A 14307-nucleotide genomic window follows, 5' to 3' on the forward strand; every position below is an offset into this window, starting at 1 on the left:
GTAGCCTCTCCCCAATATTATTCAATCTGTATATTGAGCAAGCAGTAAAGGAAACAAAAGAAAAATTCGGAGTAGGTATTAAAATTCATGGAGAAGAAATAAAAACTTTGAGGTTCGCCGATGACATTGTAATTCTGTCAGAGACAGCAAAGGACTTGGAAGAACAGTTGAATGGAATGGACAGTGTCTTGAAAGGAGGGTATAAGATGAACATCAACAAAAGCAAAATGAGGATAATGGAATGTAGTCAAATTAAGTCGGGTGATGGTGAGGGAATTAGATTAGGAAATGAGACACTTAGAGTAGTAAAGGAGTTTTGCTATTTAGGGAGTAAAATAACTGATGATGGTCGAAGTAGAGAGGATATGAAATGTAGACTGGCAATGGCAAGGAAATCGTTTCTGAAGAAGAGAAATTTGTTAACATCGAGTATAGATTTAAGTGTCAGGAAGTCGTATCTGAAAGTATTTGTATGGAGTGTAGCCATGTATGGAAGTGAAACATGGACGATAACTAGTTTGGACAAGAAGAGAATAGAAGCTTTCGAAATGTGGTGCTACAGAAGAATGCTGAAGATAAGGTGGGTAGATCACGTAACTAATGAGGAGGTATTGAATAGGATTGGGGAGAAGAGAAGTTTGTGGCACAACTTGACTAGAAGAAGGGATCGGTTGGTAGGACATGTTTTGAGGCATCAAGGGATCACCAATTTAGTATTGGAGGACAGCGTGGAGGGTAAAAATCGTAGAGGGAGACCAAGAGATGAATACACTAAGCAGATTCAGAAGGATGTAGGTTGCAGTAGGTAGTGGGAGATGAAGAAGCTTGCACAGGATAGAGTAGCATGGAGAGCTGCATCAAACCAGTCTCAGGACTGAAGACCACAACAACAACAATATGTCTTTGAATTACTCATGTATACAAATATGTATATTTTTGAATCAGCACAGTCTGTGTCCTGGTACTTCTGACACGAATAAATAAATATCCTGTAAATGATCTGTCTGTAGCAATAGCATTTGTTGTTAGTATGATCTATGGTATATGGAATCAGGTGACTTACCAGCACAGCTACATTCTCCCATCACTGTGAGTCAACTGGAAAGTTCTTTATCTACACTTGTACTCAACGTGTGTAAGTGTGTGGTGGAGGGTATGAAGTATACTACCAGAATCATTCGCCCCACTTTTCCCCATTTGAAAGCAGGGAAGTCGCGAATAAAAACTTTTCATTGGTATTTTTGGATACTTTTTTATGCCACTGTTCATTTATTGTTTATAATGTTATCACAACTAAATTAACAATTGTCTTTCTACAGCATTTCATCAGTTGGAGGCCAATATGCAGGTAAAGCAGTTCATTGTAGACACAAGGCGTTTCCTGATGCAGATGGTGAGGACAGGAAACATAAAAGAGGAAGTCCTAATCACATTGCAAATTGTAGGAGATCTCAGCTATGCGTGGGAGATAATTGACCCATATACTTCTTACATGCAACAGGGAATTAAGAAGGATCCATCTCTAGTGATAAAACTGAGAGCAACATTTCTCAAGGTAATTTCAGTAATATCATAATGCTTTAGGATATTTTTTAAAGTTGTTCATTACAGTGGATGAAATGGATCCACGAATTTTAAATTTATTCAGAGAATGATTTTCATTCAGCTGTGACTGTTTAACATATCTTTTTACATGTTTTCCCTGTTTATGCCCTGTGTAATATTTAATCAAACTGAGATAGGCGTGATGTTTGGTTCTCCAAAGTTTGCTCTCCAATCGGACTCCTACCACTCTAAGGAAACCGAGCGAGGTGGCGCAGTGGTAGCACACTGGGCCGCGTATTCGGGAGGACGACGGTTCAATCCCGCGTCCGGCCATCCTGATTTAGGTTTTCCGTGATTTCCCTAAATCGCTCCAGGCCAATGCTGGGATGGTTCCTTTCAAAGGGCACGGCCGACTTCCTTCCCCATCCTTCCCTAATCCGATGAGACCGATGACCTCGCTGTTTGGTCTCTTCCCCCAAAACAACCAACCAACCAACCAACTCTAAGGAAAGAGAATTTGGATTGCATGTTTGTTGGTGTAGTTAGTGATCTCTTTTTAACCACATTCAGAAACATCGTTAGTACATCTCTTACCTCTTATTCCAGGCAGCTAAGTAGTGCTTCCTTTAGGAGCTTCAAACAGTTCCCTCCTTCCAACTCCTTGCATAGCACTGCTTTCTAGCTTATTCTGAGCAATCTTTTCATTAATATTCCCCCAGGGACTAAAGCCGTCCTCACATGCAACTTGGACCCTGATGTGTATCTGGATGTGATTTCCGATTTGGTCGGTGTGCATTGTGTCACAATCACACAGGGTGTGCTCAGCAAAATCTACATTTACATATATATTCTGCAAGCCACCATATGTTGCATGACAGAGGGTATCTTTTGCCACTACTATTCATTTTCTTTCGTGCTCCATTTGTGTGTATAGCAGGAGAAAACTATCTATATGTCTTTATATAAGGCCTGATTCCTCTTATCTTCATGGTCCTTAAGTGAAATGTATTCTGGCAGCAGTAGAATCATTCTTTAGTCAGCTTCAAATGCCCATTCTCTAAATCTTCTCAGAAGTGTTCCACAAAAATTTTTAAATGGAAGTAAGTAGTCAGTTACAATCCTGTAAATGATCTGCCTATAGCAATAACATGTGTTGTTAGTATGGTCTACGGGATAGGAATCGCGTGACTAACCAGGACAGCCACATTCTCCCATCACTGTGAGCCAACTGGAAAGTTCTTTATTTACATTTATACTCAACTTGTATAAGCATGTGATGGAGCACAAAAAGAAAATTGTCCTCCTTCCAGGGATTACCATTTGAGTTCGTGAAGCATCTTCATAATATTCGCATAAACAAATATAGCAGCATGCCTCTGAATTGCTTCGATGTCTCCCTTAAACCGAACTGTTGGGTAGCCCAAACACATGAGCAGTACTCAAATAGCGCTAGTGTTCTGTACAGTTTCCTTTGTAGATGAGCTACACTTTCCTAAAATTCTGCCAATAAACCAAAGTTGATCATTCAACTTAGCTACTACCATCCTTATCTGCTTGTTCCAGTACATATCACTTTGAAACATTACACGTACACAGGTATTTTACCAACATTACTGTGTCAAGCAGCAGACTATTCTACTCATCTGCATTAAGTTACTTGCTTTCCAATCTGGCAGCAGTTATCAGCTACATCTGGCACAACAGACATGTTTTACTTCTGAAAATGAACTGTAGTGAGTTAGTTACGTTAACTTCATTATTGATTCTGGAAGGTGCATGGAATAAATTCAGAAAAACACCATGTAAGTGTCAGTGGATTCAAAGACACTTAACACTTGAAGAAGGATCTCTCAAAATGTTCCATTTCCTCTTAACAAACAGACCTCCAGACTGTGAAAGCAATACATTCTGTAACAGAACACAATATAAATGTCATCAAACTTTGTACTTGTGCCTTCCCTGTTAGTCTCAAACAAAGTTTTCATTTATACATGATCAGTGAGGATACCTATAGGTGTTAGCTGAGAATAACATAAGTAGAGGTTTATATTTCTATCCTATACCTTTGCAGTTTGAGATATGGCAGAACATTGACGTAACAATTTACCAAACGACGTACTCTGTTTAGCCTACAATGTAGAAAGTGATCTTGCATTGTTTTGTTTTATAGCACATTGCAGAAATCCATGTGAATGCTTTCAAATGTTAAATGGAATGGGCTTGGTCTTTTTTTTCCCATATTCTTCCTGTATTCAGGCCAATGCTCTGTGTCCAATGAACTTGTCATTTACAGGCTGCCAAACCATAATATTCCTTCCTTTTGTGGTCCAATCTGTAGATATTTGCTGATCATGCAAGACAATATTACTCCCAGCAGTTTTTATTGCCCGGGGTGCCCACTCATGTCTCTTGTTGAACGGATTTACTACTCTACATGTCTGCCAGCTTAAATTATTATCCGCTACTAGTATTACCAATGCCACAAATTGCCGCCACCACACTCCTTTACTTGGTGTTACTATCTAGTATACTTTTTTAGTAAATATAACTTTCCCCACTTATAGCCAAACTTATTCTGTTTTCCATGTCATGTAATTTTTGTTCCAGCTTTCATCTGCATTGGAGATTCCTCTGTTACGAATCAACCAAGCTCGCAGTGCTGATATGGTGTCAGTTTCACAGTATTACTCTGGTGAGCTGGTGTCATACGTTCGTCGTGTGCTACACATTATCCCAGAAACAATGTTTGGGTTGATGGCTCGTATTGTGCACCTGCAGACAGATGTCATAAAGGAATTGCCAACACGGTTAGAGAAAGAAAGGCTGAGAGAGCTTGCACAGTTAGAAGAGCGCCATGAGGTATGTTGTCACTGTCCATCTGCGAAGATGCAGGATTCGGTTAAGGATCATTTTGTTTTTTGTTACATAAGGTGTAGTCCATATCAATTCAGCTAGGACAGGAAATATCTTACCTCCATAGTCTAGGATGTTATTAAATTTAGCATATGTTAAAATGAAGGACTAAGCAAGGAACACACTTTTTTTTTTTTCCCCCCCAAAAAGTTTCTGCTCCAAGATACAACTCTCCAAAGATGACTCTGCGTATACCATTTTGAAGAAGCGAATTTTGGAAAAATTTTTAGAATGCTGTATCTCTGGAACAGTTCTAGAAATTTTGCTGGCTTTTTTATTTGAAAGATGATTGCTTTATGATTACAAAGAAAGCCTCCATTTGGACTTATCTGTCAATGTTCTTTTACTATAGCGTTCTGAACTTTTTTTATAATTTATGGAATTTTTTTTTTCAAAAATGCCAATCCATAAAATTTTGATTTTCTTTTTTTCCCCCTACCTATTAGTATCGTATAATCCTACACTCCCTGAAAAAAACAATTGAATTTTTTTGCCATACATAAAATCTGTTTTATTACCACATTATCACATAACAGGCTCATAGAAACCTAGTCTTATTTAACATAATTTTAGTTTTGAAAAATGAGTGAGAGACTCATGTTTCAAACATTTTAAATGGTTCCAAAATTTGCGTGAAAGGTGCAACTTCTGTGCACTCTGTTTTGTACTGAAATGAGCCAGTCAATGAAATAAAAATGTGTTCCACTGCTTCAGTATCTTCCTTTTATATGGAGTGATGCCTTCCTGTTGAACCAATAGGTACTGGAGTACTTACAGTCTTCAAAACATTGTGAACAGGAAGTAAGCACTGATGGCATTGTTGCTGTCCTTCAGCTGGAAACCTATATCCAGCAGCTGGTCCATATGGTAGCATAAAGTTCACCACAATTTTGTTTAACTCATAACTAGTGTCTATAATTTCTGCAATCCACCAGTCACAGTCATACACACACTACAAACATTCCCTTTGTCAGGTTGTGAATCTGAATATTATCTTCTGAATTCCTTTCATAGGAGTAGTTTGTTTCGACCATTCTTCTTTTTTCTGCTCTCAGACTTCTTTAATTTCCTCTTTGGACAAAAGAATGAGGTTTCCAGAATGAGGGCTGTGGACATGTAAGATTTCACGACTTGTGACGAAGCAAGCTAGGATAATTTTACTTCCCCTGTTGTTTTCCCATCTGCCCTCTTAAAATTCATTTTTTTAATGTCTAACTAATTATCATTAACATATGCGAGTATAATCTGCATTTTTATAAAAGAAATAGGTTGGCCCTTAGTCATAAAGAATATACCACCAGATCTAATTTTGTATGTAATTGATTTTCTAATTTATTTTGACTATGCCTAGTTAGTTTGTTTTGTCATAGGGTGAATTCAGTAATTGTTTCGTAACTTAAATTCTATTTATGACTTATAAACAAATATAAACTGTACTAATTGTAAACATTTGGAGGGACAACTTACAGTATTCTTATAGGGTCTATTTGGCTCTATTTGAAAACATGTTAGCAAAGCTAGCCTTTAATTAATTCCGAACTAATTAACAGTTTTGTCAGAAGTATTGTTTGTGTAATGATATTTGTTAATTTCGCTATTTAAACAAATCATTCAGCTTAACTTTTGAGTAGAAGAAACTGTTAAAAAGAAGGAAGTTTTCGATGTATTCAATTAATAGAATGAGCTAAGTTTTAAATGTAATTTCTGTAAAATAAACATCCAACAGTGTGTAGTTTCAGTGCCTATTATTGTGATGATGTATGAGGGCCCGATTTCAATGAATCAACTTAACTGTGAAATAAGTGTTACACCAATAGGCCATGTGTTAAAGCAATGACAGTGTGTATTCAATTTATTTGAAAGACTGTGAAATGTGTGGTTAGGTTTTTACTGCTCGTAGATGTTCAACAGTAAACTATTGTAGCAGTATGTAGATTATTGCCTGCAACCTATTAATGAGGCTTATCGAAAGTTAAAAATTAGTGCACTGGCCAAGTAACTGTGTATTATTGTGGGGAGGGGGGAACAGTGAAAGTAAAGAACTGTGAAACACAAATGTGCACCTGTCGGCTACGTCATTTAAAGTAGTCAGTGTTGAACTTACACCCTCCATTTTTCAGCCAGTATCACAACGCTTTTTCTTCAACACCAAGGACAATCAACAATGAAATAAAGCAGGTGAACATCACAGACTCTTGTAAAATCCTCACCATTCTGAATCACAGCTGTATGTGGTCTGGAAAGATTAAGTTTTGTAGCATGGTGCTTCAGCAGGCGTACTACACCATCACAGGGACCCTTCCCGTGACCAGTAGCACCCTATAACTAGTCAGTTGGCACAAGCGACTTACTCAATTCAAACAGCTGGCAACGATTTTTAAAACGACTAGGAGCTTCATCAGAAATAATGATGATCTTCTCTGCCCCTGTTTGCAGTTGAAGAATTTTGCGCATCACTAGCAAAGCGTATGCTGAGTCATGTCCTGTGTCATCACTTATAACTGCTACACTAGTGGTCTTGTTTTGAAAATATGTCATTCCTGTAAAAATTGAAACCTGTTCATTACTCCAATGATACCCTTGTACTTCTTGTGGGAGAATTACAGACCAGTTCTCAGCAAAATCACAGTGAAGCACTAAACATAGTTCTTCAACCTGTACACACCCTTTCACTTCTGCAATGTGTCGCTGTTGCAGTTTTTTCAGATGCTAGTGTGTTACTGCTTTCACTGACCATTTACCAAGTTCATCAATGAAACTGTCAAAGGCAACAGTTTTCTTGATTAGTTTATTTTCCTCCCATGTCACGTATGTAATTTCTGCAGAGTTATCTACTATGTCTTCCAGGCCAAGTGTCTGTAAAGACAGACCTTCTTTTCCAGGGCAGTCACCATACTCTTGAAACAAACAAGTCTCTTGCTTTACATCACAGACTACTAACGACTTCACACACCCAACCAAGATGTTATGTGTCACGTGCTCCAGCACTTTTTTCAATGTTACTACACAATCAATTCTAAATTTGCACATTACACACATAAACAGACATATCTAGGTGGGTGTGGAACTACCCACTTAGGTCTTTGTGCACAAAATTTTGATCTTCCAATATGTGAAGTTGTATAGCTGCTCTTATAAATTGCAAAAGTTTGTTTAATACGGTGAGTCATGTACCTCTTCACTTTCACAATGTTTTGACCTTCAACTGTTACAGTTATAGGGTCTTTTTTGTTGGCACTCTCACGAGAACAGTCCCATTTATCTTCCAGATAAAATGTCTGCACTATTTGAACTTGAACTTGAGCTGGTTCTACAGGATGACAATAATAGGGACCTGGTCTTCCAAGGACTTCTTTTACAGATCTCACATTTCTCGATTTGTCTACATGTACTTTGATACTAGTGGAACATGGTACAAAAGTGTTTTCTTTGAAAATGTATCTGGAATGATGGTTAAAACTTGCAGCTTTTCACTTTTAGGGTGCACAATATTCAAAAGCTGAATTGATATTTGTGAAAAATTCCTGGTGAGAGGTGCAAGACTGTTTTGGTTCATTTTCTTCTGAAGATGGAATTTCTACTTTGAAGAGTGTGGTCAGTTTGCTGTAGTGTATTCATCCATAGCTTTAGTAATTGCTCTGCACTTTCCTTATGCATAGAGCTTATGACTAGACCTCACTGACCACAGTTTCTTAACAGGACTAACACCTACCTCTATAGTTTACTGATTCAGGGCATTTAATTCTTCCTCTATTGATGCAAATCTGCATCATCTACACCATGGGAGGCTTCACTTGTTCAGATAGTATCATTGTTGTTATTCTGTCAAAACTTTTAGAACACAAAAAGTCATCACTGGAAAAATTTTAACTTTGAAACAGAGTCTTCAAATGAGAACACTTACTCCCAACCTGAACAACGTCTGTTTTTTGTTTGTCTTACATATCACTCATTTATGGATATGCAAATAGTCTCCTGTGGCCCTAGTCAGAAGACATTTCAAACAGTTCTTTTTGCAGAACACACTGCAACTGTGTCAACTGGAAATTCCTCATGAAAACACAGAACTCACAGGATGGTCTCAGATTTCTTAGAAGCCTGTTCAGTAAACAAATTAGCACTGAACAACTACAATACAGAAACCTGCAATGAACAGCCACGACAAAGAAACTGACAAGAAACTATAACAAAGTGTAAGAAATACTTGCAACAATGAAAGTGAAAAGAAATAACTGCAACAAAGAAAGTGATAAGAAATAACCCCAATGAAGACAATAGAAATAAACATTGTAACAAAGAAATTAACAAAGAGATAGAGGGGCTGACCAGTACTTACCTCAGCTCAGTACAGCCGATAGATACACATAAAACAGAACTGAAAATTTACATTCCTAGCTTTCGGAACAAATGTTCCTTCATCAGGGAGGAGAGAGGGGAAAGAAAGGGAAGAAGGGAAAGGAGATTCAGTTACTCACAACCCAGGTTATGAAGCAACAGGGAAAGGAAAATGGGAGGGTAGCAAGGATGGAGGCATGGTTGTCAGAGGGAAGCCAAAGATATTCTACTGTAAGTACTGAGACAGCTTCAAACCAAAGAGTGTGCATACAGAAGTAAAGAGGTATATAGTATAAAGATAAACACAACTATGTAGGATGAAAAGATGTGTGAATGGCTAAAGAGGAAAGAGAAAGAGGAGAAGACTGAAGAGTGAATGGGAGTGAGGTTGTTTAACGTAGGTTCAGTCCAGGGGGATGGCGGGATGAAAGGATGTGTTGGAGTGCAAGTTCCCATCTCCGCAGTTCAGAGGGACTGGTGTTGGGTGGGAGAAGCCAAATGGCACATACGGTGTAGCAGGTTCCTAGGTCCCTAGAATTATGCTGGAGGGCATGCTCCGCTACTGGGTATTGGGCATCTCCTAGGCGGACAGTTTGTCTGTGTCCGTTCATGCGCTCAGCCAGTTTAGTTGTTGTCATGCCGATGTAAAAGGCTGTGCAGTGCAGGCATGTCAGTTGATAAATGACATGTGTAGTTTCACACGTAGCCCTGCCTTGAATTGTGTGTGTTTTACCAGTAGCGGGGCTGGAGTAGGTGGTTGTGGGGGGATGCATGGGGCAGGTTTTGCAGCAGGGTCGGTTACAGGGGTAGGAACTGCTGGATAGAGAAGGTAGTCTGGGAATATTGTAGGGTTTAACAACGATGTTACGGAGGTTAGGGGGGCGACGAAAGGCAACTCTGGGTAGTGTGGGGAGAATTTTGTCAAGGGATGATCTCATTTCAGGGGTTGACTTGAGAAAGTCATATCCCTGGCAGAGTAAGTTGTTGATGTTTTCGAGGCCAGGATAATATTGAGTGACAAGGGGGATGCTTCTGTGTGGTCTGGGGGTAGGAACATTGTTGTTGGACAGGGAGGAATGTATGTAATACATTGTTGTTGGACGGGGAGGAATGTATGTAATACATTGTTGTTGGACGGGGAGGAATGTATGTAATACATTGTTGTTGGACGGGGAGGAATGTATGTAATACATTCCTCCCCGTCCAACAACAATGTTCCTACCCCCAGACCACACAGAAGCATCCCCCTTGTCACTCAACATTATCCTGGCCTCGAAAACATCAACAACTTACTCCGCCAGGGACATGACTTTCTCAAGTCAACCCCTGAAATGAGATCATCCCTTGACAAAATTCTCCCCACACCACCCAGAGTTGCCTTTCATCGCCCCCCTAACTTCCGTAACATCCTTGTTAAACCCTACAATATTCCCAGACTACCTTCTCTACCCAGCGGTTCCTACCCCTGTAACCGACCCTGCTGCAAAACCTGCCCCATGCATCCCCCCACAACCACCTACTCCAGCCCCGCTACTGGTAAAACACACACAATTCAAGGCAGGGCTACGTGTGAAACTACACATGTCATTTATCAACTGACATGCCTGCACTGCACAGCCTTTTACATCGGCATGACAACAATTAAACTGGCTGAGCGCATGAACGGACACAGACAAACTGTCCGCCTAGGAGATGCCCAATACCCAGTAGCGGAGCATGCGCTCCAGCATAATTCTAGGGACCTAGGAACCTGCTACACTGTATGTGCCATTTGGCTTCTCCCACCCAACACCAGTCCCTCTGAACTGCGGAGATGGGAACTTGCACTCCAACACATCCTTTCATCCCGCCATCCCCCTGGACTGAACCTACGTTAAACAACCTCACACCCATTCACTCTTCAGTCTTCTTCTCTTTCTCTTTCCTCTTTAGCCATTCACACATCTTTTCATCCTACATAGTTGTGTTTATCTTTATACTATATACCTCTTTACTTCTGTATGCATACTCTTTGGTTTGAAGCTGTCTCAGTACTTACAGTAGAATATCTTTGGCTTCCCTCTGACAATCATGCCTCCATCCTTGCTACCCTCCCATTTTCCTTTCCCTGTTGCTTCATAACCTGGGTTGTGAGTAACTGAATCTCCTTTCCCTTCTTCCCTTTCTTTCCCCTCTCTCCTCCCTGATGAAGGAACATTTGTTCCGAAAGCTAGGAATGTAAATTTTCAGTTCTGTTTTATGTGTATCTATCGGCTGTACTGAGCTGAGGTAAGTACTGGCCAGCCCCTCTATCTCTTTGTTAGTATTTGTTTCACATCTTTATATGAGATTTTCCATTAACAAAGAAATTAGTAAGAAACAACTTATGTGAAGACATACATTACCCACGAAAGTTAAAAAAAAAAAAAAAGAAAAGATTTTATAAAATAAAACCTGCCCAAAGTAAAAGTGGAAGTCCTCCTTTACAGAGAATATAATACTACATGGTACTAATCAACAGAAAAAAATCTAAATTCAAAATACGGCTGTAAAAGAACTTTGATAGATATGTCCAAACAGAGGAGACCATTGTAATCATAAATCAATTATCTTTCAAATTAAAAAAAACTCTAACAAAATACCTAGAACTGTTACAGAGGTACTGCATTTTAAAAAAAAATTCCGAAATTAACATCTTGAAAATGGTGTTCGCGGTGTCATCGTTGGAGGCCTGTATCTCGAGGCAGGAAATTTTTTGTAGAAAATAAAAAAATACATGTTTCTTACTTACTCTTGAATTTTAACATGTGCTGAATTCAATAACATCCGAGACTATGAAGGTAACCCTGTGCCTGAAGTGATACGGATTATGCCATAAAGAGTAGCTTATGGTACATTATTACAGCTATATTTTTTTATTTGTTATCGCACATAAAATGCTTTCTATTTGCCATCTTACAAATATTGAGCTCAACTTTCTTCATTCTTTCCAACTCATGATTTTTTACTCATTAATTTAATTAAAATGCAGTTTTTTTTACCAATGTTTCATGATTTATGCTATCAGTTGCTTTAAAAAGGTCTCCAAAAATGTAATCTGGCTCTGTTTCAATCTGTGGTGTATTTATCGAGAGAAACTGTAAACAACATCCTCAGTTGATAAAGATTTATTAAGTATTTTCAATGACGACCTGTTCTTCATCTTCAGATGAGGACATTGACTTTGGAGATAACAATTTTTATCAGGGAGAAACACGGTGTGTGCAACTGCCAATTGAAAAAAAGCTCTGTAAAGCAATTAGACAGCAGTGCACTTTGTTATCCAAAAGCTCCGTTAATGTGAAACTAATATTGTGTTATGTCATACTAGATAGTAATATGTCTTTGTTGAAGCTAATTGCATTTCATTTCGGTTATATTTGGGCAGGATGCACATGTACAGTTGTATGGTCCTTTATACCATATCTGCAAAGTGATTATTATTTTATAGTTCCTTCTCCTTTCAAAGAAAATGTTCTTAGAATTTTAAGTTAATGGTCATTGATGGAGCGTTTGCTGAATGTTGATAATCTGCTTTTACTTTGTCAGGTTGCACGCTTAACACATGCTGTTTCAGTCTTCACAGAAGGTATTCTAAAAATGAAAAGTACTTTAGTTGGTATTATCCGTGTGGATCCAAAACAGTTACTGGAAGATGGCATTCGCAAAGAACTTGTTAAACAAATAGCTACTGCACTCAACACATTACTGGTTTTCAACCAGAAAAGCAAGGTTAGTGTAAATAGATTCTATGAATTCTGTTAAAGTAAGATCTAAATTTTTATAATGCTGTTGACATCTTGTTCCCCATCAGATAAACTAGTATTTTTCGAATTGCTGGTAGATGTGTGAAAATCTTTTCATTCAGTACCTCTTGTTACCTAACATTAATTGTAACTTGCTCGATAATTTCATAGGCAAGACACAGCATATTATCCTGTGTAGAGTGTCAGGTATAGACGCTAGAGTAATGCTGTACTTGGTATGAGCCAGAGAGGAGCTATAGGACAATTATTGTTCATGCTATACATTAATGATTTGATAGATACTAAATATGAGTCTCACTATGGTAATGGAAAGTCTTTGTAGAATGTAAATAGAAATAACTTAGGAGTAAAAGTAACAACTTGCTGCACAGTAGAGCTGTTGAATCTTCAGAAGCCAAATAATCAAGACTGATAACTTTGCTAGCCTTCAGCTGAATCTGTTTTTTGAGCTAGACTACACTTACACACACATACATACGCCCATCAGCCTGTGCGAAAATAAGTTCTTAGGCTGGAGGAATACAATGTAATACATTTCTTGAAGCATAAATGTTATGTAGCCTTTGACTACTACATTAATGGCTCCTAACCTTAGTTAGTAATTCATGCCACACAATTGATACTAATGATGTGCCAAGATATAACATGGAACAGTCACATAGTTGTAGGTGAAGCAAATTGCAGGCAACAATTCCTTGATAGGATAATGTGTGCCACCAATTTTTCTATAAAAAAGATTACATGCAAAACATTTGTATGGCCCATGGATGGGAATACTGTTCAAGTGTAGGGGTACTGACATCTGGCTTATGCAAAGAAGGGCAGTACAAATCATCAAAAACATATTAGACTGATAGGAGAATGTCACAGAAACAGTAAAAAAATCTTGACTGGCAGACACACAATGAAAGACACTGTACATCTCACAAGAACTGATTCAAAGCTCAAAAATCTTATCTTCAGATCAGAAAGTATTAATATACCTTGGTCCCCTAAGTATTGATCCTGTAGAGGCCATGGAGATAAAACTAGGAAAATAACAGCTCAGTCAGAAACTCGACAAGCAGTCATTCTTCCCATGCTACACCTGTTGTTTCTCCACTATAGTCACTTCATGTTCCACTAAAACTTGATGTGTAATTTTTGTAATTGCTACAGTATTGTATTCTACTCACCTTCATACTTGTACGGGGTGATTATAATTAAAGTTAAATTTTTAAAACACAGTAGAAATAACACCACATGTCAGATTGATGTCAAATTGCAACGGAATATTATCGGAGAAGGGGGAAAGTGTATGGCATAAGAAAAAAAAATAGTGTGAAAATTGATCAATAGATGGCATTGTATGTATCAGAATACGTAAATGTAAACACCTGTCATGTGCACGACCTATTGAAGTTGGTATAAACATGCTGGGTACAAGGCGTTTCCTCCTTTAGCATCTGCAATGTTCGCCATGATGTCGCAATTGAGGATTGTGCTCTGCTTGTAAAGCTGTATTACAAGAATGATGACTGTGAACATGTCACACTGCAGAAGTTCTGGACGCTGAAGGGTCTGTAAAAAGGCGTCGGTCCGATGACTGCCGTGGGTCTGGAGAAGATGATTCAGAAATTCGAAAAGATGGGTTCTTTTCGTGTGCAACCTGGTAGAGGGAGGAAACGAATTGATTCAACATCACTGGAAGCAGTGGCCACAGCAGTCCAGGAGGAGATGAAGTGGTGGT

The 14307-nt window shown here is 38.6% G+C and overlaps 1 protein-coding gene across 4 annotated transcripts in view; it reads left to right on the forward strand.

Moving 5' to 3' along the window:
- The window catches only part of LOC124605578 (WASH complex subunit 5), a 194399-nt gene that overhangs the window by 104028 nt on the left and 76064 nt on the right, over nt 1–14307 (forward strand). For all 4 annotated transcript variants that reach the window (XM_047137357.1, XM_047137356.1, XM_047137355.1 and 1 more), the window contains 3 exons: nt 1320–1555; nt 4153–4404; nt 12361–12543. In XM_047137357.1, coding sequence (XP_046993313.1) covers nt 1320–1555; nt 4153–4404; nt 12361–12543 — 671 coding nt within the window. The remainder of the gene's footprint in view (nt 1–1319; nt 1556–4152; nt 4405–12360; nt 12544–14307) is intronic.

The sequence above is a fragment of the Schistocerca americana genome, chromosome 3, assembly GCF_021461395.2.
Source record: "Schistocerca americana isolate TAMUIC-IGC-003095 chromosome 3, iqSchAmer2.1, whole genome shotgun sequence".
NCBI lineage: Eukaryota > Metazoa > Arthropoda > Insecta > Orthoptera > Acrididae > Schistocerca > Schistocerca americana.